We start from the raw sequence: 26,900 nt of genomic DNA, 5'->3' as shown, positions 1-26,900 counted from the left end.
ATGACTTCGTGCAAAAATTGTATTAGGTGTCTCTACTCAAACACTGACCTTCACGCGAGAGTTATTATGTATGTGAAATACCTTCTTCCAGACGTATATCTTGCAGTAATTTCAATTAATCTCTTTACTGCGCGTCCGTTGTTTCCCTTTCTCCTTAGTCTTAGCAACAAACGATGGAGACATATTTTTGGTTCATCCAAATTCGAGCACAGCAATGGAAAATTTTAATTGCTATGAATCCTCGCCCTGCTTTGTTTACAGTTGATAATGGTGTACACCGGACTTTCAAGTTGGCGCCTATTGCTTGCAGACGACGTCGCGCGGCCTCTTCCAAAGAACTTGGCGTCTTGCGAGACCTATTAGATGTTGCAATCTATTTTCACCGAGGTTTCGGTGAAGATCTGCCTCCACAAGGAAAATGGCTGGCAGAGTACTAAGGCACTTGGTAAGGTCGTGAAGTTTTATGAACTACATTGTTTTTCAACGTTATTGCAATTTGTTTCGTTCATTCTATAGCATAAGAATTCGAGTTTACTTGTAAAATTCAGTTTTGGTACATATCTTGTGGCGTGTTAATTCACATCCTTAATAGGTATAGGGATTTGTGTTGGTAAAACGAGTTATCTTCATTATGACGTATGAAAACGCAGATACACTGTAGTTAGCAAGTACCGGCGAATCGGTGTCAATGTGCAAGTACTATGTAGCAATTTGATTTTCAGGTTAACGGAGTGGTGGCGGCTCCGTTGCGACGATACAGTAGCTCAGGGCCGAAAAAAGTGACCCTCATTCCTGGTGACGGTATTGGACCAGAAATTTCAGCGTCGGTACAGAAGATATTTGCTGCTGCTCAAGTAAGTTCAAGTACAGGAAAAAATTTCGCATAGTACGTGTGATGGCTCGACGAAAACTTAATCACTCTTTCCAAGTGCCTTATGGTATAGTTTCGTTTTAATTAATTTACTAGCCGCTGGAAGCTAGGAGTTTTTTTCCCGGAAGTACGTGAGAGTAAAGTTGTCGGACATATCATTCTTCGCCCACCCATAGTAGGTAGTGAGATAGCACAGTCACAATGTCAATTTAAAAAATACTGAATGGATATAGATTATGTGTATATAACAACCATAATAGAAGTTTTCACAAGTGACTGCTTTGTACAATTTACCACACATGATTGCTGTAATGTGTTTGGTAATTTTACTTTATAAGATTCCATGTTAATTGGTAAATAATTCATTTACAGAGTAGAAACTTTGGCCAGTGAGAAATGACTTAAGCTGTTTTTTGAGCTAGCTTTCTTCCTTTAATAATTCGATGTTACGGATGTGATTGTGTAACTGTGTACCTTATGAACACTTTTCTGGTAGGTTGAGGTTCTCACATAGGAGACATGAATGTTATTGCCATTTCTTGTTCTGTGCTGTGCACTGAGATGTTTTTATGGTATACACAGGAGGTTCCTAAATATTCTCTTGTAAAGACTATTGTTTCAAATATTTACAGGCATGGAGGGTCCTTATCTTTAGTGTCAGGAAAAGGAGGGCAGCACAAATCTTGTCTGCTTATGTTGCTTACAATTCTGATAGCTTGTTGAATGCAAATTGACTAAAAGGTGCTTTCCCCCAGAATATTATTCAGTATCTGATTGCGGACTGGAAATGTGCATGCTATTCCTGTATTATAGTTTCTCTGTTACAGCTTGTGTTTAGTTTAACTTGTGGTATTGCATTCATTTGAGTTTTGGTTGTCATTGTGCTAAGGTGGTTTTAAGTTTGGGTAGTTGGTGCAGATGTGGGTTGTTTGTGTTTTCAATGAGTTATTAAGGTTCTCTTTTGTTTGTATCTTTTGTATTTTTGCTAGGTCTGATAAGGCTGTCCTGTGGAAATAAGTCTAATTTTTTTATTGCTATTTCATTAGCTGTGGATTTGACAGTGAAGTTCACAAGTGTATCATTACATTCCGAGATAGGTGATGATTACAGTTTCTGCAGATGTTCGGTCTTATTGCTGAATATGTTAGGTGTCACATTTGTGGCGTGGCATTGTTGGTGTGTGTGTGTGTGTGTGTGTGTGTGTGTGTGTGTGTGTGTGTTTGTTGGTTTTATTGTATAATTATTGTGATGTTTTGTGTTGTATATTTGTGGTAGGTTGGTTGTGTTTTAATTGATGTAGTGAATATGAGGTATTTGGGTTTTTGAGTTGGAGGAGAGTGGGGGGATTGGTTCCATTTTATGGAGTTGTAGGTGGTGTTTTTTTGGTAAAAGTAGCTGTGGTTGAGCTCTGTAGGTCAAGGGAAATGTCCAGTTCTTGTGGTTTTGTTGGTGTAGCAGAATGCTGTAATTTAATTTTTTTAACTGTTTGTTTTGGGTTGGTTTTTTGATTGTTATAAATCTAGCTTGTCCCCCATCTTAAACCTCCAGTTTTCTGCAATTATCCCGTTAGTTTCATTTTGTTTTTGAAGTGAGACATTGTGTCATTTTTAATGTGATGCACATTAGGAGTCTGAAAGTTGCTTTGGATAAGATCATTTGCTATTCTGTTAAAGTACTTCTTAATTGTGTTGGTTACTGAGATTATATAAGATACGTCTCCATTTTCCAGGTTTAGGCTTATGCTTTTTGCCACTGGCTTGGTGCCTGTTTCAGATCTGGTGTTACCTGTGCATCTTTTACTAATTTTGTGGTAGATTTTACTGTAGGGCCTGCCTACTCCTTAAAATTTTGCATTTCTAATCACACGCTATTCTGTCAGTATTCTGGGCTCACTGGCCACTTTCTTCGCACAAATCGTCGCCCAGATGAGCTGAATGTATTTTATTTTTTTCCCCCCCCAGATCAGATTTCTTTTAATTGAATCTGCTATGTACTAAATTTTGGTTAATTTAATGCTATTTGATTTACAGTGCAGTATTCTAAAAATGAGGCTTTTTGGAACAGTGTGAATTTTTCTTGCTTGAACTCTTGGAGCAAGAACTGTTGGTCATTTTAACAACCCAACCTTATTGGTGCTTAATGTGTTAATTTGAATTCATGCTATTTCATTACATTCGTTTAAGAAAAACTATCATGCACATGAAAGCCCAAGCAAAACCAGTTTTTCATTGTATGTTGATATAGTTAAATGGTGGGTTTGAGTAGACATTTCTGTGCTTTAAAAATATGTATGTGTATGTTGTCTGTGGATTACCCATGTAGTAGTAATGTTGATCTTACCAGCAGACCTTCCATTATGTTATTTAAATACCTCGGTCCAGAACTTTGTTTTAGGGGATCAGTGGTTTGGTAGTTATGAACAGTTGAAGTATAGACTCAGTATTCTTTCTCATCAAAATCACTACTAGTAATAATAGTTGAGAAGGTGTGTCATTACCTTTATTGGTAGCAAATGTCATCGTAATAATCGTGAAGGATACATGCTAACACAAAAGAAATTAGCAAAGCTGGAATATGTATTCATTTAGGCATAGTTATAAAATGTAGTGGAAAAACAGGAAGGGAGAATAGAACATTAGGTCAGTGTATACATAAGATATCTATAACCGCTACTTTGCAAACAATTGTGAGGTGCATGTTTATAGTCCAGGATATTGCATAAACATCTCCATAATTCCTACGCGGGCCATACATAAGTGGTGTAGTTTATTCCTTGTTTACCACTGGTTCTTGAAACATAGTAAGTAGGCTTTCATGGGATGGTTTGCGTATATCTTAGCATCTGTCAGTTCTCTGTAACACACACACACACACACACACACACACACACACACAGTATGACACTATTCACTTTAGGGTGTGCTTATCAGTGAAACACTATACCATATGCAACGTGGTCAGTTATTGTTCACAATTTATTATTGTATGGTGTTAATATGCTAGAATTTGTCATGCAAATGTTGGAAAGATATATGAACTTGGGCAGAGTTTGTTCTGAACTTTGCATTAATTACAGTTCATAGACTTGGGGAATCTGTTGCCAAGCCACCTGTATCACTTTTAAAGAATATTGTTTTAACAAGAGAAAGGTCTCAACAGTTTGTATGGCTTAAGGTTCTCTGTCTATAGTAACTCAAATTAATATATGTGAAATTGGTGACACCATGAAAGTGTCCTGTTTGCATCAACAGTTGCTTAGTTGTCTACCTAATATTCACAAAAATATTCATTGGAGATTGTGTGTATTGTATAATGCAAGGTTTCTTGAATTTACCTTGTGACTCGTTTTTATTGAAAACTCATATAAAGATTGAACATAGATCTTGGGCTATGCTCATATTAGTCTGTCACTAAAACATTTATTTTGTACTCACATTCATTGGCTTCATGAACTTATAACCGAATTGTCACTTTGAACCTGTCCTATACTTCAGGTCATGCTAGAAATAAGTCTGACACCACAATCAGTATCTTGCTCGGTAACACTATCTCGCTCTAACCCTATGTTTGCAGTTTCATACTCGTGTACTGAAAGTGCTTTAAAAACCTGACACATTTTCAGTCATGTAATGCATGACACACAAATGTCATGAAGAAAAATAAGCAGGTAGTGATGACAATTTCATATAAAAATGATTGTGGATAAGATAATTATCTGTCTTAACAGGTATTGAGTATTTTAATGTTCTGAAAAGTGTACACTAGTATTAAAGTTGGATTTGTGTACACATACTTGAACCAGAAATATGTATGGCAAACTCTGCAGTTGCAGTGCCATGTACATATCAGTTGGGGCCACTTACAAACTTTTGTCTGATAGTTATCCTGTATGTGCTCTCAGGAACACACACAGTGATCAGTTTCACTGAGACTGCATGATGGTATTATTGACGTAAGTATATAATTAACAATATACCATGGAAGCTTACACAATAGAATTAATATGTCTTTTACTAATTTGAATAAGCTGTCAGTGCCCAAACTGGAGTTTTGAAACTTCACCGCAGTGCTTAACATTTGAAGCGTATTTGCTTTACCTCAAGTGTTGGTGCACAAGATATTTGCGAAAATTAAAATCTAGGAACTAAGAAGAAAATTGAATGTAGGTATACAAGAGTGCTTATGCCCATAATAAATTGAGTAAACTAAGTTTTCTCCTTATCCATCCATAAAACTTTTAATGTTTTTTGATAAAAGTTGCAGTTGGGGCACAATTTTTTTATGGAAATATTTAGTGCTAGATGGTTTGTTGATATTGTATTTGAGTTCCTTAATGGCAATGCTTTGTTCTGGCCATGGTAACACTGGCCTTCATAAATCAGTCTGAGAATGCAGAATTAATTCTTCATGTGGAGTACTTGCTTGGAAAGGCTTCTGTGAGAAGCACCTATGTTGGATGGTTAATAGGTTCTTTACTTCATTTTATACAGAGTCGATTAGTGCATGGGAAGAGGGACAAGCCATACTGGGACTGAAGTAATTTTCTCAGTTCATGGTTTGTACTAGAACAGATGGGCTATGTTTGTGGTGACAAAACAGTTATTTTTTGAGGAACACACAGAACACAAATATGGAGAAGTTGACTCATTGGGAAAAATTTTATGTGGTTCACTATTGATTGAAACATCATGTGCTGCACATTCTCAAGCTCTTCAGGCATTTGAATGACTGGGCTACATACCAGTGACTATTCCGTCAAGTAAAACTTTGAATATAGTGTAAAGAGTTATCTTTGACAGAGATGTTTAACTCCAGACAGAAAAGACGATATGAGCTGATCTTGAATGACAAGGCTTATGCAAGAAGGCCCCAACAATAACTGAACAGGTACTTTCATCTTTTCCATTGAAGGACATTTTCTCCCAGAAAAAGTTGAAGTTATGGTATAGAAGTGTGATACGAAATGTGATCTCTTATGTGTACACTTTGGTCATGTCTCCAATGTGTAAATTGTGGTAATGTCACCCCACTGCACAGCAGACTGTGGACGATCGACTCCATGAAGGTCATCCTTATGAACAACCACCTTTTGTGTATCGGTTGTACTGAACACCATTCACCACTTTCTCTGGTTTGCACAGTATTTGACAAAAAAAAAAGAAATACAAGAATATAAATCATTTGACTGCCTTCTATATCTGCCATGTAGTGAGGCAACAAAAAATATAAACACCTCCATCATGTTGGTGTGAGATACTCAAGTCATTGCTGTCACACCCATCCCCCATACTTCAGTTTTTTTCCAAACCATATCTACCACTGCTCTCCACACTCGTGGTTCCTGTAACTACATTTTTGGGAAACACTTCGCCCACCCAACTGGAGAAGCGGCTTCCTCTTCCAGCATCAATTAATATCAGGGCTCCCTTCTGTGACCCATCTTCCTGGAAACCCACATATCAAAGGCCTGACACCAGCCATGGCTGAAGGAGCTGTGGCCTGTGGGTCCCAGCACTACCCACCCTTCAGCCATCTGCTAGCCTACAGCAGATAAGTAGATATGAGAAAAAGTAGTTTATTTTATGGTTAAAATTGGTGTTAGTTTTGGCCAAAGTCTGTGCATTTTTTTTCCAGTTTCAGTGTTACTTTGCTAGTTTTGGTGTTATTTATTGCCAATTTTGGTACTATTTTTGCCAAATTCAGTTCCATTTTGTTGTCAAATTAGTTTGTTGTGAACTTCCCTGTTACTGTTTTTTGCCGATTTTGATGTTATTTGTTTCCTTTTACATGTTTTAATCAATATTAGTGTAATGATTTTTTGCGATTGTGGCGTCTTTTTCTGCCAAGCTTCCAACTGTTTTTTCAAAGATTCGGTGTTACCTTTTGTTCCATATGTGGTGCAATTTTTGCAACATTTGGTGTTTTTTGCCACTTTTGCTGGTTTTTGCTAATATCAGTATGTCTATTGTCAAATTTGCTATTATTTTGCAATTTTAGTGATTCATGGTTTTTTGTAATATTTTGGATGGCACCTACCACTGCTCTCCTCATTCATGGTTCCTCCAACCCCGTCTTTGGGAAGCAGTTCCCCCACTCAGCTGGAGAAGCAGCTTCCTCTTCCAGCATCAGCTGGTGGTAGGGAACCCTTTCAGGACCAGTCTTCCTAGAAACTCACAGAAGGAAACGAACTTTCATTTTAAGATTATACACGAACCTCAGCCTTGTGAAAAAGAAGGCAAAACGCAACTATTTGTCCTCAGATTTATAACATTTTCAATACAAAAAGATGATAAATTTTCATTGTATTTTGTGAAATTCGTAAAGTTCATGTTATTTTGTTAAAATCTACCAATTTTTCATTATTCATGTTGTTGCTTTTACAAAACTTACCTGTGCCTATAGATAAGCCCTTCCAAGAATCTTGGGCACTAAAAAATGTGAAAGAGAAGACTACTCTGGTGACCCTGGAAGCACTAGATACCCCCCATGCCGTCGGAATCCAAGCCATTGTTAATTGATGTTATCCCACCTGCACCCATGCCAGTGGTACTGGGACATGACTAGACCTCAGAATAGCTTGTGACTCACTTTGCAACAGCAATGGTGTCCGCATCTTACCTGGCTACCATTCTAATGCGAAAAGAAGAAGTTGAAGGCATGCGTCTATGTTGCACCCCCACTCCTCCTGCTAAGGATGATAGAATGAACCTTTCACTTACAGGGAAATGCTTTAGCATCTTGCCTTGTTGTAAGGTACGGCCCCAATCCGTAGTCAGATAATGCAATATCAAAGTGTTATTCAGAAGTCTAAATCTGCTCAGAATATTCAACTGTATTTGCCTCGAAGGTGTTTTCCCTTTGTAATGGTGAGATAGTGCCATTGACACAATCCTTAAGCCAGTCAAAACATCGTCTTTTGACACGTGCTGACTGATGAACCTCACCAACATGCTTTGCAACTGAATACGTTGTGACCCACTCCGTAACAGCGATTGTATCCTCATCTTATCTGCTTACTTTTCTGATGCAGAAACGAGGATGGTTGCTGGCAAATTATACTGGATTCTCAAATCTTGCGGCCTTTTGTCTCTATTAGTGTGATTTCCAAGGAATAATACACAACTGACCATCTGATTAAGTTCGAAGTGGCAATCCAGTAGGCATTTTTCTAAATGTCAGCAACCTCATTTCTGCCTTTTTTTACCTACATAAGGCGTAAAACATCACTTGGTCTCGTCACATTTTATGTACCCTTCATGGCTGGTGTCTTCCGCATCTGCATCTATGTTCTGCAAACCATTGTGAGGTGCATAGCATAGGATACATCCCATTGTACCAGTTATTAGAGTTTCTTCCCATTCCGTTCACATATGGAGCTAGGGAAGAGTGATTTTTGTGTGTGTGTGTGTGTGTGTGTGTGTGTGGTGTGGGGGGGGGGGGGGGGGGGGCGTTGAAATCATTCTAATCTTATCCTCGTGATCCATATGTGAGTGAGTGATATGTAGAAGGTTGTAGTATATTCCTAGAGTCGTCATTTAAAACCAATCCTTGAGCCTTTAACAGACTTCACATGATCGTTTAAGTTTGTCTTAAAGAGGTTACCAGTTCAGTTCCTTCAGTATCTTTGTGACACTTTCTCATGGATCAAACGAACCTGTGACCAATTGTGCTGCCCTTCTCTGTATATATTCAGTATCCGTGTTAGTCCTGTTTGGTACGTGTCGCACACATTTGAGTTGTATTCTAGAAACATTCGCACGAGTGATTTGCAAGCAATCTCCTTTGTAGACTGATTACACTTCTCCAGTATTCTACCAGTAAACCGAAGTTTACCATGTGCTTTACCCACAATTGAGCCTAAGTGATCATTTCATATCCCTACAAAGTGTTACACCTAGATATTTGTCTGAGTTTGCTGATTCAGATGGTGACTCATTGATATTGTAGTAATAGGATACAACAGTTTTCGTTTTCTGAGGTTTACTATTTTACATTTCTGAACAGCTAAAGCAGGTTGCGAATCTTTGCAACAGCTATCAAGTCACACTAGTCAGAAACAACATTTGTTGCCAGGAACATGTAGCTAATGGCCATTAACATAGCCGTACATTTTATTAGAGCTTCCCTTGACTGCGTTTTAATTTGCAGTGAGTCAAAGAGCAGTCTCCCAGCCCTCTGATCGCTGTTACTCTTCTCATCCTGTGATATATGCTATTCGTGACAGCTTGCACAGTTTTCTCTAGGTCCCAGGGCTTGTGGGTATCCCAGGAAATGAACTGGCCAACCGTTTGGCTGGAGGAGCAATTACTTATCACACATTCGCTTTGACAATCCCAGGGTGTGGATTTGCTGGTACAAATAATGCCTCTCCTCACTCCCAGATGGAACAATGTATGGTAAGCTCCTGCCCCTCTAAGAAAATCTGAACTATGGAGGAGATTACTGCTGCATGGCACTCCTCCTCCTCCTCCTCCTCCTCCTCCCGTTTAACCCAGAAGCAATCACCTGTCCATGTCATCTCTGTATCAGTGGTACCAGACTTACCCTAGTTTAATTCATTTTGTATACTGAGTCTCTTCCACATTGTGGTTACGGAGCCTTACAGACATAGCCGTACATTTTATTAGAGCTTCCCTTGACTGCGTTTTAATTTGCAGTGAGTCAAAGAGCAGTCTCCCAGCCCTCTGATCGCTGTTACTCTTCTCATCCTGTGATATACGCTATTCGTGACAGCTTGCACAGTTTTCTCTAGGTCCCAGGGCTTGTGGGTATCCCAGGAAATGAACTGGCCAACCGTTTGGCTGGAGGAGCAATTACTTATCCCACATTCGCTTTGACAATCCCAGGGTGTGGATTTGCTGGTACAAATAATGCCTCTCCTCACTCCCAGATGGAACAATGTATGGTAAGCTCCTGCCCCTCTAAGAAAATCTGAACTATGGAGGAGATTACTGCTGCATGGCACTCCTCCTCCTCCTCCTCCTCCCGTTTAACCCAGAAGCAATCACCTGTCCATGTCATCTCTGTATCAGTGGTACCAGACTTACCCTAGTTTAATTCATTTTGTATACTGAGTCTCTTCCACATTGTGGTTACGGAGCCTTAGAGACATAAGCTCAGATCCTGGTGGTACGTCCCCTCTTCCGGTCCTCCATGTTAAGCATTTTCTTCCAAATCATTGCCTCTGGTGTTGATTGATGATTCATGAACAGCTGACGTGGTTCTCCACTTTCTCCATGAAATTGGTTTTTATTCTCGGTTACAAGGCTTTAAAGTACATTCGTGGTGGGGTGATTGGGTTTGGGACATCTACTTCATGCTGGGTTTGGGGATCCCCAGCCCTATATGCTTTTCCAGTTGCCTCTTTCATACCAGTTTTGTATCTCTTTTACTCTGTTTAAAAATTTTAATAGCTTTTAGAAGCATTTGCCTCTTTTTCTGCCACACCATATTTTCCACGGTAGGGATTGCTTAGTGGGTGCTCTTTAATGCCTTGACTATAATGGGTTAGGAGGATGGCTCTCATCGTATGCGGAGCCCCAAGATCACCCACCTGCTGCCTCACCTATTTCTCTCATCTTGTTTTTATTGCTGACGGTCCAACTGATGGCCATTATGTTTTTAGACTTTTAACTTTGATTGTTCTGAATCTCCCAACTAGAAGGCTTATTTTGCTCTGAAATTGTCTTTGCACACAAGGCATTGTTGAGAGTCTGATGTCAGTCAGGTTTTTCTCACCATAAATGTGCCATGGGAAACCCCTCAATGAGCCATGGGAAACCCCTCATTTGCTCTGACTTACCTATTTGGCTTGATCCGGTTACTTCTGCGTAAATTGTTTCTCAGCTCCGACATCTGGATTGCCTTAAATGCCTCGATTTTACTGCTGCTATGTACTTTCATCATGAGAACACGTTCCTGGTGACATTGTAAACTCCGGATAAACTATCCCTGGACTGAGAGACTAATGATCTTCCTGTTAAGTCCCTTAACCACAAGCAACCAACCATCTTCAGATAGTTTCAAGTAATTGTGACCATTGAGGTTAAAGATTTGAAATGCCAAACACAATGAATTATTCAAAAGTTGTTCATAAATTTTTATTATTAGAGATGAAGATACACTTTTTCGAAGGGATATTGTTGTTGACCAATAGGTTTATGTGACTTACCTTTGCGATGTACAACATATGTTGAAACTGTCCTGTACAGATCTGAATTTTTATGTGGGACATCTGTGCAGGCAAGATATTAGTGAGATATTCTTTTAGTTCTTCATTTACGTAATGAGTATTACAAACAGCTTCAAATATACTTTTTCAGCTGTATCATTGGTGTGGCACTGAGTGAGGTGGTGCAGTGGTTAGCACACTGGACTCGCATTCGAAAGCACGGCGGTTCAAACCTGCATCCGGCCATCCTGATTTAAGTTTTCTTAATTTCCCTAAATCACACGAGGCGAGTGCTGGGATGGTTCCTTTGAAAGGGCCCAGCTGACTTCCTTCCTAATCTGATGGGGCAGATGACCTCACCATTTGGTCCCCTCTAATGAATCAACCAAGTGGTGTGGCACCATTGTTGCCAGCACATTTTTATCACTATTGGTTGGTTTTATGTCCATGAGAAACAGATTGAAGAAGTCGAGGTATACTTGACACGGTGACCCTCTCTATAGCTTCTGGAATAGACCAGATGTTACTGCTTGTGGACAGTGAAAAGTGCATTACATATTGAAACTTTTGATGGAAGTGTAAGCAACTTAAAGTGCTGTTGTGTGTCGACAAAGTCTCTGTGTATGGGTGACAATTTCCAAGTAAAGAATGCAAAGGGCTGCAACTGACAAATTGCACATTGCTGGGAAGCCGTTCCAGTCAAAGTAAATAGATCATTTGCCATAAGCTCTGTAGGTGTCAGCAGTGTGGAGTGAGATAAGTGTCATTTCCGCAACAGGTCCTTTTCATTAAGGCAATATCTTTCTGTGATCCACTTTAATGTCCTCATTAGTGGATAGGCGCGCGCGCGCGCGCACACACACACACACACACACACACACACACACACACACACACTTGTACTAAGAGAGCATGATTTAATGAATGTGTGATCAAAATTTGTAAGCCTAAATATTACCACAGTTTGTATGCTGGGATTTCAGTAGTGCAAAGGTCACTTCTGTGTTGTCTTATTGTGATAAATTTAACATATATGCGTAAATGCACATCTGTTGCTCCAAAGATTTAGTTGCAGGGATTGATCACCGATCCATGTTCTCGTAATTGTGTAAATATACTTTGCAGGTGGTTAGAGTGCTTTGCTTCATTGCACTACACGCTGAAGTCATCAATACATGTTACAAATCAATAGGTTTGACTAACCCATAATGTTGAAATTCTGTATTACATTGTGTAGACTAAGTGGTAAGGGACTGAATTCAGAAAGGTCAAATGGGCCTCCTATGAATGGTTATTGACAAGTTCTCAATGTGTAGGACAGGTAATCATCAAACTCGATTTGGATGTTGGTTGTTTGGTAATAAACACAGGGCTGCTAAAGTATCATTTACAATTTTATAAGTGCTTTTGTCCAAGGAATGGCAGATTCCTTTGGCAGATATAAGGAACCTTCTTACTCTGCAAAACTTATGATCCAATTGACAGGATCTTACCTATTGCCTATGTGTGTTTTGGGTCTGTATGATGAACTGTAGATTTTTGTACTGATGCTGAAGTCTGAGGGGCAGTTGAGCTCCAGTAATGGTCAAAGCTGGTAAGCAGAACAAAATCAACACACAATTCTCTGGATGTTTGTCATCAGTAGTGTGTAAGTGTCAAAGACTCATCATCTGGGTCTTCTAATTCATAAGATGTATTTGGTGGAGGCCTGCAAAAGGCTATTTGACAAAGCCTGATCTGATGACTGGATGAACAACTGGGTCAAGACTATCTGTGCATGCCAAGAACCTTCCATGTGTCAACTGGTTTGCTTGACAGACCTAAGTTTTCCAGTATGTCATCAGTTACTGCAGCATTTGCAAGAGCATTAGGCCATTGTAGCAGTAAAACATTGTCAAACTCTTCCTTATGCATTATTTCTCAGTTATTTCATTCAGCCTGTGACACTTCACAGCTATTTGTGATAAAATTCTATCATTTATTTATTGTCTTGTGTTAATTTTGTATGTGGCTTGCTGTGAGATAATATAATTATCGCATAGGTGATCAGCAGTATTGTCAGTTAATTTTACTGAAACGCAACTCGTACATACCAACAGAAATTACATGTCAGTTTTGGATTCTTTGTTGCAAAATAACATCATTGTAAAATTGTTGAAAAAGAAAATTTTATGACAATGGAATGCAGGTCAACAGCTTTATTTGATTTTATCAACCTATATTCTTCTCAATTGGTACAATGTCCATGGTTTTCAGTGAAACTGGAACTGTCAGTAGAGATACTTGAAGGAGAGTTGTTTCTCAGACTAAACTGATGTTAGACAAATGTCCAATTTCTTTTGGACAGACACATTTCAGCTTGAATCTAAGTTAACAGATTTTCAATTTCTTTACCCGTTTAAATGCACAGGATTTCCTACAAATAGTGGAAAATTAGAATTATTTGCCATTTGAACTTCTTTGCTCTATACATTTATTGAATGAACTGCAACATTTGCTTAAATAGTTCCAATCTGTTGATGCCGTTGTCAGTTTTTGCACTATTGAGCAGCTACAGTTGTGCAGCAAAAAATTGTATATTGATGCAAATACAGCAAGCACTTCCATCCTCTTGTGTTTTCTGTGCTTTCATTAGATTGGGAAAATAAAATACAGGAAATATTGTTGAAAAAACAAAACAGTTTTAAAGCATTGAACAAAGTTTTCCAAGGCTTGTTCCATGTTTTAAAGCATGTTCTTTATTTACTATTGGCTTTCTTGGCCTATCATAGCTAGATTTAGCACAATTTTCCCTCTGGACTTTTAGTCCACAGGGGGTATTTTATTTCACTCCTACCCTTAAACAGCCAGGAGCTGCTGGCGAGCATTTGCAAGTCCGGCACCTGGGGATGCACTCTATAGGGGTAAGGCTCCTCTGAGTAGGAATATTTTGAAAGAGTTATTAAAACTATGTTGGAGATAAGAAAGAGGATAATGAGAAGCCAGGGAATGTAGAGGATGTCGTATGAACGTAACCTGGACAGTAGAGGAAGGGATAAAGACCATGAAATTGGGAAAAGCTGCTCACATTGTTAGAATGCAGTGGCTCTATCAAGTCATGTGAATAGTACGGAAAGGAATGACACCTGAAGACTGGAAAAAGGGCATCATAGTACCAATTTTCAAGCAAGGTTGCAGGAAACTGTCATAATTATAAAGGAGTTACTTTGATGTCTTGCTGCCAAGGTATTTGAGAAGACTGTGGAAAATAGCACAGAAGATAGTTGGAGGAGGACAAAGATGGGGGCAATATGGGTTTACACCAGAAAGGTAAACCATGGATCTAATTATCTGTGTAAGATAGGTCCAAGAGACGTACTACATATATGGTAAAGATTTAGGAATGGTGTACCTGGACATTGAAAATGTATATAGTAGTGAGAAAAAAAGCAAGATGTAGTAACCCTGCAGAAAAGGGGGATTGGAAGGTTGATTATTAGAAGAGTAAAGAAAATGTATCAAGGAAGTATGAGTTGTTTAAAAGTTGGAGGAGAAAACTGATTGAAGCAAGGGACTACATTATTTCCTCTACCTTTCATTGCCTTTAAGGACGAGATAATGACAGGCTGGCAGTGCAGATAGGAGGTTAAAATATGAAAGCAATGGTCTTTGCAATGATTCAGTGGTGCGGAGAAAAGGAGGAGGAGAGGGACAAGAAAGTCTAAACGTATGGGAGGAAGTGATGGAACAGTATGGATAGAAAAAAGGTTAAAGTGATGGTTACAACAAAGAATAAGATAAAAGTTTAGAGGCAAAGTGCTAAAGAAAGTGAAAAGTTTCAAATGCCTGGGAAGCATAATGGAATACAAAGGGAGGAACAATGTGCAGATTAATGAAAGGGGAAAGCAAGCATATGGTTTCCTGCAGAGTGTAAGCAGCCGGGTGTGGAGGAAAGGTGTGCCACCAAAATGAAAGTAGTTTTATTCTGAGCAGATTATGCTTCAGTGCTTGCTACATGTTTCAAGGCATCTTTTTTTTATCTAGTAATGGCTTTCTCACAGATAATGAAGAAAAGGCAGGTGAACAGGATACAGACTGGTGAGATGAAATTTTAAAAAAGCAGAATAGGACTTCCTGCCGTGATAGAGTAGGGAATGAGACAGTGTAAGATGTAGTGAGAGCTGCTGATACTAGAGGCCATAGGAAAGGGGCAAGATTAAAATGGTATGAGCATTTAAAAGAAATGAGGGTTGGCAGGATACAGAGTCTGGGAGAAAGGCTGACAATAGGAGTCAAGTGACCTAGAGGAAGATTGAGATAGTTGGATCATTGGAGTGAAAGAATGTGTGGTGAAAGAAGACTAGGATAGAGTGGAGAGAGAAATATTATGGGAGGATAGGAAAACATGGAGAAGCCAGGGGCTGGATGTAGACGACAAAGATGATGAACTTGTTAACTTTACATACATATGGTACAGCTACTGAAATAAAATAAATTTAGGGCATTCATTTTACAGTGGAGAAAGTAACAGTTTCCATTAATTTCAGATAAAATATCTTTTATATGAACTGTAAAACATTGCTGTAGAACACTTTGGTGAAGACTTTAAAGGCCAGTAAATCTGCTGTTCCAGTATGGAAGTGTGCAGTTGTGACAGTAGGATTTGAAAAGGTCTCTCCCATTGTTTCCCTCACCCCCCCCCCCCCCCCCCCCCCCCCCGCCATATTGTCTTCATTGCTCTGCTTATGTTGTCCATTTATCTCTCAAGGTAAGAAAACAGTGGCTTAAGTACACTATTTTTGATTGCTGCCACAAGCAGGTGGAACTTTTGATGTGGGCAATAACACACAAAAGACTACTATCTTCAGTAGAACAATTCCTGATTCCAAACATTTATCCATGTAGGAGCTTGGCAGTATCACCCCTGTATCTGATATAGTTAATGGAAGAGTCTGTTATTGGTGAATAGTAAAATGGTTGTTTATATTTGTATGGGTTTTAGCTATATGTGCAAAATGTATTATGTGCCAAATGTATGTGCAAAATGTTTTGTAGATCTGATTTTTTCTTTTTTATTGGGGGGGTGTGGGTCTGGGACACCAGTTTGTAACCTAATTGGTCCTAATTGATACTGAACTTCAAATATTCATCACCAAAATGTACTCCAGTTGACTATGATTGTTCTTCATGCTGTGTTTCTAGCATCAAGTTTAGTAAATTGAGTCACTCTCATGAATGATATTCTTGGGGCACTGGAAGCTAGATGGATACTTTAATGATAGCCTCCAGGTCTGTTTTTACTAAGTTTCAAATTCTGTCAGTCAGCTTATAGCCCAAAGATAAGTATTTCCAGATTGTTTTAGATGGACTACAATAGTAATGTTTACGTTGATAGACACGTGCTGATGGTTGTTCAGTATCATGTCAGTACCCAGGATGAAACGAATCTCAAGAAAAAATAATTGAAAAGCAGTGACTCCAGTGTAGTGTCAACTTTTTGACAAACATACGCTGTGGTGTGCTGTAGCTGTGAGGTTACGATGGACATGTGCTGTGTCATGCCTTATTTTCATATTGACAATGAACAGATTTGAATGTGTTCAATTGGAAACATTATAAAACATATTATTTTAGGTAACTGATATGGTTGCCAAAATTATCACTTCGAACTTTAGTGGATCAATCTGCTATGCTGATTTAACAATAATAATTTTGTTTAACTGTTTATTCTTATAAGGACCAAAGTAACATGTAATGTGCAGATGTTTTACCACATTTTGTTATTGCTCTTAGAAATTTATCTAACAGCAGAGCTATATGCTGTGTGCTTTATATACGGATGGCACGGGAGGAAAGGAGTATGACAGGAATGCTGACATGAATCAAAAACTTCATGTGGACATATGCCCTATTCCGAATGATTTCAGAGATGGAATACATTTAATGTACATTCTCTTCCATTAATACTAATTACTGATGAAGCCATGTTTATACAGAATGTAAAGAGCAACAAGGGTAACAAAGGTAACATGTTGATAGATCCGGTCATTTTAGAAGAGTAGTGATAGGACAGAATTACTTATATTTTTTGCAAAATTCAGTTGTTGGGCACCTTGAGAATGTTCCTTTGAACATCGAGTGCAGTGTACTTGTAGCATGCAGGAGCTGCTCCACATTTAGCCAGACATGTGAGGGAACATCTCTGCTGCCCTTATTTGTTGGATTGGTCCTGGTAATACAATTAACTGACCATTAAGATTGGCAGACCTTACACCATTCGAATTTTGTTGGTGGGGTTGGATGATGTCTGAAGGGTACAAATGAAAAGTGAACAGATAGATGAATTGCTTTGGCCACATCGTGGACACTGCTGCACTCATTAGGAGAATGTTCAGAGGCAGACAAGCAATGAAACAGGTTGTCCTAAGAGTGCACAAATGCATTGAAGTTGATGATGGGATATTCGAACATTTATTGTGAACTATATATCATCCGTAATGTGACATGTATGACCATGACAATGCTTAGAGGTGAATGTGTTAAAAATATTTTTCAATTAATGCTTTGTAAAACGCATATTGTAATAGTTACCAACTGTTGTACCTGTGTAAACCTGACAATGCGTATAATATAGAAAATAAATAACAATGTTCTATGTGGGACCTATAACTTGGCACATGGGCTCCCAGTTCCTGATTAGTGGTTCTAAGCAGCAGTTAGGAGATTTCATTCTGTAGCGATTTGCAGATGTATGTTGCCAACTGTGCAGCTTACTATTAGTTGGTGTTGACTGCATTGTTTTCTACCTTGTCACTTAGCAGAGTGTTGTTTTCATAGTGAATTTTTCAAAAATTATTGTAGATGGCCCATGCGGGAGTTACATTCTACTCCAGTTCGGAAAAGAGTCAGTTATCAGGAGTGAGTGGCATAAAGTGATCTTGAATGTGATGAAGTGCTGCAATGCGGACAAAACTAAAAAGAACTGTTGCATCCGAGTATGCAGTTTTCCCTCAGGATTGTGACATACACCGGAAAGAGATGGCATAGCATTGATAGAATTAGTGTTTGCCAGGAATTACCCAGACGTGCCTCCAGGAATTTCTGGCAAGGGTTAAGCTTCAGGTCTAATTCTATTAGAGAGTAATTCAGAATACCTCTGCATTTGCCCCTATTTACTTTAAATTGTATGCTCTATTACTGGCGGAGCACTTCGTTTCTGCACATGTGTCATCAGGAACACAATAGTACAAAGTGAAAAGGTAGTGCCTGGTGTGTGACAACTTTTGCCAGTTCTTGAACAGGAGATTGGCTAGACACGGAGAAGTATCTTCCTGAGGAATGTGTTGAAGTCCGCTGGTTTGTGTGGAGAAAGTTTGGAAATGAGAAGGTATGTGGCAGGATTGTGCATTGGTACTGGTTTCTTACCGAGATGAAAAATATTGGGTAGGCTGTCACAGAAATATTTTATTTCGACAAATCTTGAAGGAACAGTAATTTAACATGCAGCAAATGCTGTAAGAAAAAGATGTGGGTGTTACTGTGTGGAAAAGTATCTTGAGAATACTAATAGTTGGAAGTTTGGATTCCAAAAATGGATTAGTTAGGCAAGAACTGAAGTTCTGGGCCATATCAACCCAGGAAGCCTATCATTGGCAGATGAATTTCACTAATTTGAAAAATGGTTGAAAGTTCTAGTATTCCCAGATCGTCCTCTTCACTCTGTAATAATCATGGACAATGCACCTTATCACAACAGGCAAGCCAAGAAACTGCCCCTGAAATGTGATAGGAAAGTATCTATGACTCACTGACTTGGGAGAACAGATCTGCGAAGTCATTTGTAGTTGACAGATTGGTGACAAGCAAGGGCCACAGAGTAATTTGTTTGCCACTACAAAATTGTAATTAAAATAGACAAAAATAAAGACTTATTGGGGGATCACAACATTGCGGGTGATGTATCATCTGAAAATTTGTTGAATCTTGCAAGCCCTTGATTCTAGGCTGTTACTGAGGAAGACTGGAAAAGCTGCTGCAGAAAGGGGCTACTGGTTGAGCAGAAGTACTGGAGGCATGAGTGTCATGGAAATGCAGCAGAAGCTTCAGAAAACTGGACTGTTTCATTCTTTTTTTTATTTATTCATCCATATTTAATATTATTGTATTTTTGTTAAATTGTGGGGCATCCAGTAAATTAGAAAAGCAGTAAGTAGTCTTTCATTGCTTGTCATAAGTTGTACTTTCTTCTACTTCTAATTTTGTATTTTGTAATTGATATGTAATTTTCAGAAGTTAATGCCTTTATTTAACTTGTCAGTACAGTGGTCTCAATTTCTATACTGCAAAGTACGCAACTTATTAGTTCCATCGTACATACAGCTGCTTTTGTGGAAGTTCAAAACACAGGTTTGTGTTGCCTGCACTGTTTGTTGACAGTGTAGGGATGCAGAGCCCATTCCTCTTCATACCCTGCTTCTCCCCTCAGCTAACCGCCCCCCCCTCCTCCCCCTTCTGTATCCCCTCTCGAAATACCAAGTTAGGGTTTGCAAGTAATACTTTAAATTTTTTTATCTTGAAAACCGTTTGGATTAGGGCACATGTCCATATGAAGGGTGTTTGACCATCCCACCCAGGTCCCCATGTGTAGTGTAATAAGTAGGAAATAAGATTATGGTAATACAGTTTCTTACCTAATTTATATTGTTTTTGTGCAGGTTCCTATTGAATGGGAGTCAGTTGATGTGACACCTGTTAGAGGTCCTGATGGGAAATTTGGCATTCCACAAGCAGCTATTGATTCTGTCAATAGAAACAAAGTGGGCCTCAAAGGCCCACTCATGACACCTGTTGGCAAGGGCCATAGGTCTCTCAATCTAGCTCTTAGGAAGTAAGTATTAGTTTATTAACCTAATTGGTGATTTAAATTGAGACAGTGGGTGTATGATGATTAGTTGGAGTTGCAACTGTGTGTACTCGTGTGTTCGTGTGATGTGTGGGGGTGATAAGGTAATTCCTCCCTTATTTTCCTGCTCTGGCCCATTTGACTGTGACATAATCTGTCAAGCTGAGATGGCAGTGTTTTATCAGAGCAAGACTCAACCAGATTGTCTGATAAACCAGTAATGATTGTTCTTTAGTGTCACTCCAAATACTCATGCCATTTGACCCCAGAGCAGCAATGCAGAACTGTCTAATGGTAATCAGCACTGTTGTTTGCTGTCCTAGTGCTATTATTCCTGGAGTCAAACCTTGTAGGCACAGACTTTTTCATGACTACATGGCTTGAGGCTTTGGAAGTACCTCAGAGCTATGTAAACTGAATTGAAATGTATAGCGACCATCCACTGCAGTGTTAACCTATATTGTGTCAACAAATGAATGTATCTAGGCCCAAAAGAAATTGGAACCAATCAAGACAAGCAAAATAGCATTCAGCAATTCAACTCTGTTCACCACTGCTGTATTTGTCTGTTAACTATATACATTCATCCTGTTACAGGATAGTGTGTGGTAGATATGTTTACTGCTTGGTATTTTTAAAGACGAAAACTTGAAGATTGTGTGTCAATTTCTGCCCACAAGCAATTTTCTTAATGCTGCTCTGTAGGCAGTCTGAGTTACCACCAACAGTGAAAACAGAATGTAGTTACGTTTTACTGTCTAGCCTTTTGAAATGAATCCACATTGTGATCATGCTGAAACAAGAAAAAATTGCTCATCTGTTGAAATGACAATAGCACGTAATTGCTATAACAAACAGGGCTGCAAATGTAGTGAGTGCCTGTTTGAAATACTATTCTATTGGTGTAGATGTGCCATTTCTCACATATTTGGTTCAACCCTTTTTCAATATTTTTCTGTAATGCCATTTTTCTAAAACTTTGTTCTCTGGTCTGTACAGTTTGTCCATGTGAGATGCTACAGTGATGTCCTCTCACTCACCCACTCGTTTTAAAGCTTCTAAGTTTTGGAATTACAGCAGTTAATTAAGATAAACAGTTTAGAAATGTAAGCTGTTTGGGTACAGGTTTTATTTAAGAGAGAGTTGTGCAAACTGCATTGTGATCAGAACTTGGGATCACAAGATTTTGAATTTTGAGTGCGTCTTGGGCAGTGCCCCCATGCAGTCATTGCCACATTGTGGGATGACAGAGTGTGTGAAAATAGTGTGTGAATATGGTGGTGTTGGAACATGATGTTGGAAGACTGACGTAAGAATACAAAAGAAACAAGAACTAAAATTTCGACACAGTTTGCGGGGGCAGACACCTCTTCACAATGAACAGGTGGACCCCTCCCAGGCCGTACAGGTCAAGAAAGGAAAAAATACTCCTCAGAAAATTAGTAATATAAATGGTAACTTGGATGAAATATTATTCCAAATATTGTTGTCTCCACTGGAGGAACCAATACGGGGTTCTATATTCACCAAAAGGGAAAATATCTGTAATCAGGGTGTATACGACCCAGGAGATCCGGGAAAAACCCGGGAATTTTTTCATCCGGGAGAAAACCGGGAAAAACACGGGATATTTTTAGAATTCCGGAAATTTTTCATTGTGTTAGTTTTCAGTTAAATTTTTGTAATTTTGACTGGTAAGAAACGATATGCTAACAAAGGATATTACTGTATCCCGCTACTGCAGAGTAATACTTCAACTATAAAACATAAATGAGAGAAAAACGAAAATAACTTAATTTGCAAAGGAAATACGCCATATACGACGACGACACACAGTGCTCATGCAAGCGTCTGCCAATTGAAAATTTGTCAAAGGCTTTAGGAAGACTGTGCAGTGCTTCATAACGACAAATTGCCTCCAATGAGCATGAAGTCGCAACTGTTCACATTAGATTTGTTTTAGCAGTTACGCGCGGGCTCATGTACATGCGCAGTTGAGTCACGTTTGAGGAGTAGATTCTCCTGCGTCTGGCTACAGGAATGTGGCTGTTGGCTGTGCAAGCAGTGGCAGCAAGCAGCTAGATGCTACCGACAAAAGGGGAAGGGGGGGGGGGGGCCTAATTCATATTCTTGGAGAAAAAAAACTTGTTTCGCAAAGCGCCTAGCATCCAGCACACTTTTGTCTGTCGATTATTCACATGATTTTTAAACGCTTCCCTGTTGGTTTTTGAACATTTTTGAACGCATTTTAAGTTGATTTCTGAATGAATCATAAGTAACTTTCCGCAGACAAAAGGGGACAGGGCTATACGAGCTGAGGAAGTAAAGCCGAACAGATGAATGCCAATCGCTGTCTATGTGGTTGATCGGGTTTACGAATGATCAGCATTGTTATAATTACTTGCGAACTCCATAGATTCAGACTACCAGAATTGGAAATAGACAACAGGAATAACAGGTGAGAAAGATTACGTATTATCTTCTTGGCGGGGGTTCGAGTCCTCCCTCGGGCATGGGTGTGTGTTTTTGTCCTTAGGATAATTTAGGTTAAAGTAGTGTGTAAGCTTAGGGACACATGGCCTTAGCAGTTAAGTCTCATAAGATTTCACACACATATATTCTCGGTGTATACAAGAAAATGAGATTTTGAAAGAAAATTTTTGGCCAGATTGTTACACTAGTAAGGACCAAGCAGTACAGTCCCCGGCTAGCAGCCGCAAAATTTCTATTCTGGAAGTAACGCGGAAAACGTGTTGTTCGAACACGTAATAATGCCTAACCGGAAAATAACCGCGGGATAACTAAACCTGCGATTCTGGCAGGGTTAGTGAAGTTAATCAGCGAACAGATTTTGACAATGGCAGCAATAGCTACAGAATTGGTGATGGCAAGATTGTTAGAACGAGGAAGGAGAAGAAACGGGGACATCGCACAAAGTATGGAAGAATAAGACGATTCCAAATTTATATAAAAATTTCGTAACACTACTTTTCGATCTCATGCTTGAGAAGCTGGTGTGTATGAATGAAATGTGAAACTATTTCCTAACATAATGCTTTTTGCTTGTAGTAGGCCTAATTGGCATTTGATACTGGTACTTCATGGATAATATTCTGTCGTGTTATAAAATGGCCATTTGTGCCAAAACAGTCTCGTTTATTTGGTGTGTAACAAAATTGCTGCCATATTAGAAAGGACTATTTTGTTTTATCTAGCAGTCAATGACAAAATAGACGTAATCAGATCGAGAAACCACACCAGTATTGGGTATTTATTTGTATTAACAGCTTTTTCAGTATTAGATAACGTCATTTAGATTTTTCATGTAGCAAAACGTTTGACGAACTTTGATGAGGTAATAGATTCTTTTGCAGAAAGGAAAGCACGCCATAAAGCTGTAACAAGATTAGAGAGGAGAAATGCTAGGAGCTAATGTTTGCAGAAATGGTTAATTTCTTGCTTATCTCTTGTCAGTATTGGTTTTATATATCCTATATTTAATTTTATGTCACCCAAAACAGCAAGTTATTAACTAATAGGCAATAAAGAGCTCAGATTTTCTGAAGAGTTCGTGTTCTCTCGATTACAAACAATCCCATCCGCTATTAATTGTGAGATTCTTTTAGAGAGAGAGAGAGAGAGAGAGAGAGAGAGAGAGAGGGGGGGGCAGGCTGTCAAACCGGCCGATTGGGAGCAGGAGAGGCTCTACAGGACATTTCAATTTCCACTCTCCTGAATATAGTTTGGGCATGCGGTAGAAAAATGCTTTGTGAAGAGGTGTGGCACTGCACTTTGGCATACTTAAGACCAAATAATATGTCTTACATTTCCTCGAATACATATGTTTTGTGTTTCACACTTTTCAGAAAGATGTGCCCTACAAGATGAACATATTTTGAAAATTTGATTTTTTTTAGTATTGACCCGGTTCGCAAATGTCATAGATCCGGGGCTGATGCACAGAGCAGTTTGAGTTATAGAGGGTAGTCTCCACGTGACCCGTTTGTACATTTAGTGATTTTGCTGTTTCCCCTTCATTTACTCTCACATGAAATAAAATCAAAACGGATATCTGTGGTCGGGAGCTACCAAGTGAATTAACACACATTCACATAATTACGGAAGGCTAAAATATGTCATTAGTTTCAGATTTTATTTTATTTCCATGTTTCTGACAGTCAAGCATTAATCGCCTTGCGGAACAATGAAGTTATTTTTGTTTGTTTGCTAAAGAAATTTGACTTCTGTTTACCTTTTCCGCAGAGGCAGTCAATGTATTTGAAACGAAATGTTTAATTCCACAGTACTGGCTAGTTTCAACTGTTCGCTGCATTTCAAGTGCATGTTTTCATTTTCTAGCACGTATGGCATTATGTCATAATAAAGAAACAAACATGATATAATACAGTACTGGTGCACTAGAAAATTTACATCCCGAAACCCACACTGAAAAGCTTAATATCAGGTCAAGGTCTACTTCATTGGGAATCTGGACATGCGAATGTGCACATTTTAATATGGTTCACGAAATTCCGATGCTCTTGCAGTATCCTCTGATGTCTTGTTTCTTTTATGACATAATGTATGATCTTTCAATGTTTTACACGTACGTACATGCGGGCTTCCTACGTCATGATAGCTACCCGAGCCTGGTGTTGCCTGTTATCTGCGCTCTCTGGCAACTGCTGAAACGAACCTATTTCTAACAGGTCGCGGAAAAATATTGCGAATAGTAGTTTGAAAAGCGTTACTTTCAAAGTAAATATCCTTTTACTTAAGTTGAACTATGTGCAAGAATGTACAATGAATTTATTAAATCACAGAGTGTTAGACTCTCATTTAAAAATCACCTCTTTGATGAAGACCCACTTAGAATTTCGAACCCTGAAGATCAGACATTTATGTCATAATTAAAAATTTTACTTGCACATTTGTGAGATATATCTTAAAGTGTAACACGCGCAAAAAAGATCAACAGTATATGTGAAAGCTTAGCTTCTCTTGCAGCTTGAGACCAATATTATATGTGAAAGCTTTACTTTTCTTGTAGCAACACTATGAATATTAATTTAAACTATTAACTTTCCCTGTTTGTGTGTTCGTGCAACTTAACAGTGATGTTGCTGTTGGCTGTCTACATCACGTGTCCTATGCTATGAATGTCCGCTGTCATCAGCTGGCGAGATCACGTGATATGAGCTACGAGCGGCTTACAAAAGCGCATCGAAATCTCGATTTCAATGACTCGGAAATTAACATGCGGTGTTTGGTGGAATTCCAATGTATACTTTGGTAATACGAAAATACGCAGTGTACATTTTGCTGCACATCAAAGATATTTCCAATCCGTATCTTTTTCCCTGATTTTCGTTTTCTAAAGTGCCGGGAAATTGTACGCCCGTGGATTGATAAGGGAAAAAATACTGCACCCAGGAGAAAGTGTATTTTTAACCGGGAAATCTGGGAAAAATCTGGGAATTTTTTTTCCTTGTCCATGTATACACCCTGGTAATGCATGTTGGCTGACATCTGGCAGTTCCACCTCACTTGTGTAACAAGCATTTTCTTTGCTCATTATAAATTGTCTGATAAAATGTATATAAGTAAGGAGTGCTTTTAATTGTTGTTGATGGAATTGTGTTTTGATAGTGAGACTATTTGGCAGACTTGAACAAAGATAGTGTGGTATACAAAGCTCATGTTGCGTAATATGCCATTGCTCAGGCTACTGTCAGTAAGTTGCGCGAAGTTGTTTATTTAGTTCTATACTATCTAAGTGTTCTCAATAATGTCACTGATGGCTTTCTGGTAGCGAATGTGGATTCAGATTATTTTGGTCGGAGAACGTGACTTATTGTGAGGCGATCCAAAACCATCCTGATGTCTCATTTCTAAGTCCTGTGTGCCACAGAGTAGAGCTTGTGAGGCAGGTAGCAGAAACTGTATGGCACACACTTGTGCAGCCATATTTTCTATGTGTTTAACTACTACATTGGAAGTGGAAGGGTTGACGCAATTGGGAGTAGTTCCTGGGTGCATAATCTTCAGAAATTCTGATTAATGCAGTGTTAACTTCCCGTAATGGCTTTAACCCATGTACACTAGTCAAATTGGAGGACACTAGGGCTCAACAAGATATCACTATTTTACCAGATTAGTTAGTCCCATATTTGATGGTGCACTGTCCTCTCCTGGAGTGTTGTTGTGTTAAAGTGGAATCAGATCTCACATATGGGAGCACAGTGCAGGAACATCTGCATAACAGGTAACTACAGGTGAAGCTAACAGGCTGTGAATGTGCGATTGGACTTGAAGTACACAGCACCAGAACATACGTTTGTTTTGTAGCTGTATGATGCACCTCCTTTAATCCTCTGATTACTGTGTCTGTTAGTTTGTATTATATTACGTTGCAGGTTAGGGATTCAGCTTTTATTTTCCCTTGATGTAACCTGATGTATAAATAAGGTAGTTTTCATTATGATTGGCATAAAATATCATTGGAGGGAATTTAAAAATGTTCCATGGGTTTGGTTTCTATATAATGCAACATTTCAAATACTTTGAGAAAAGATCCATGTTTATTGCATCTACAGTTTATTTTCTCTGGATTTTGGCCACCTTCAGTTATTTTGCTGCCCAAAGTACAGGACTCACCTAGTTTTAGTGTGCCATTTTGTAATCTGCTGCCCCCACCACCTCATTTACTTAACTGCATTTCATTATCATTGTTTAACTTTTATGTTCATCTTACTACCTGTTACCAACACCTTAGTGTAGAAGTTATAGGTAACCTTTCACTCAGTTGTTTTGTACTTGATAACTTCAGAATATTTCTCAGCATTATCAAAAGTTTTAATTTTATAAATGATATAAATAGCATGTTGCCGTGTGGGATATTGTTTCGTTGTAATTCACACACAGTCCCACAGATGCCAACAGTATTATTGCATTAAATATATGGAATTAGTTCAATC

General features: G+C 38.8%; 1 protein-coding gene across 1 annotated transcript in view; it reads left to right on the top strand.

The window, feature by feature from the left end:
* Window positions 1-325: 325 nt before the first annotated feature.
* Window positions 326-26,900, top strand: part of LOC124805281 (probable isocitrate dehydrogenase [NAD] subunit alpha, mitochondrial) — a 49,506-nt gene continuing 22,931 nt past the window's right edge. Inside the window, exons 1-3 of the mRNA XM_047265793.1 lie at window positions 326-445; window positions 723-854; window positions 19,736-19,908. Of these exons, the coding sequence (XP_047121749.1) occupies window positions 419-445; window positions 723-854; window positions 19,736-19,908 (332 nt within the window). The 5' untranslated portion in view covers window positions 326-418. The remainder of the gene's footprint in view (window positions 446-722; window positions 855-19,735; window positions 19,909-26,900) is intronic.

This window comes from Schistocerca piceifrons, chromosome 7, assembly GCF_021461385.2.
Source record: "Schistocerca piceifrons isolate TAMUIC-IGC-003096 chromosome 7, iqSchPice1.1, whole genome shotgun sequence".
In the NCBI taxonomy this organism is placed as follows: domain Eukaryota; kingdom Metazoa; phylum Arthropoda; class Insecta; order Orthoptera; family Acrididae; genus Schistocerca; species Schistocerca piceifrons.
Note: the sequence above shows the minus strand (reverse complement) of the source record. Positions and strands in the feature narration are given on the sequence as shown.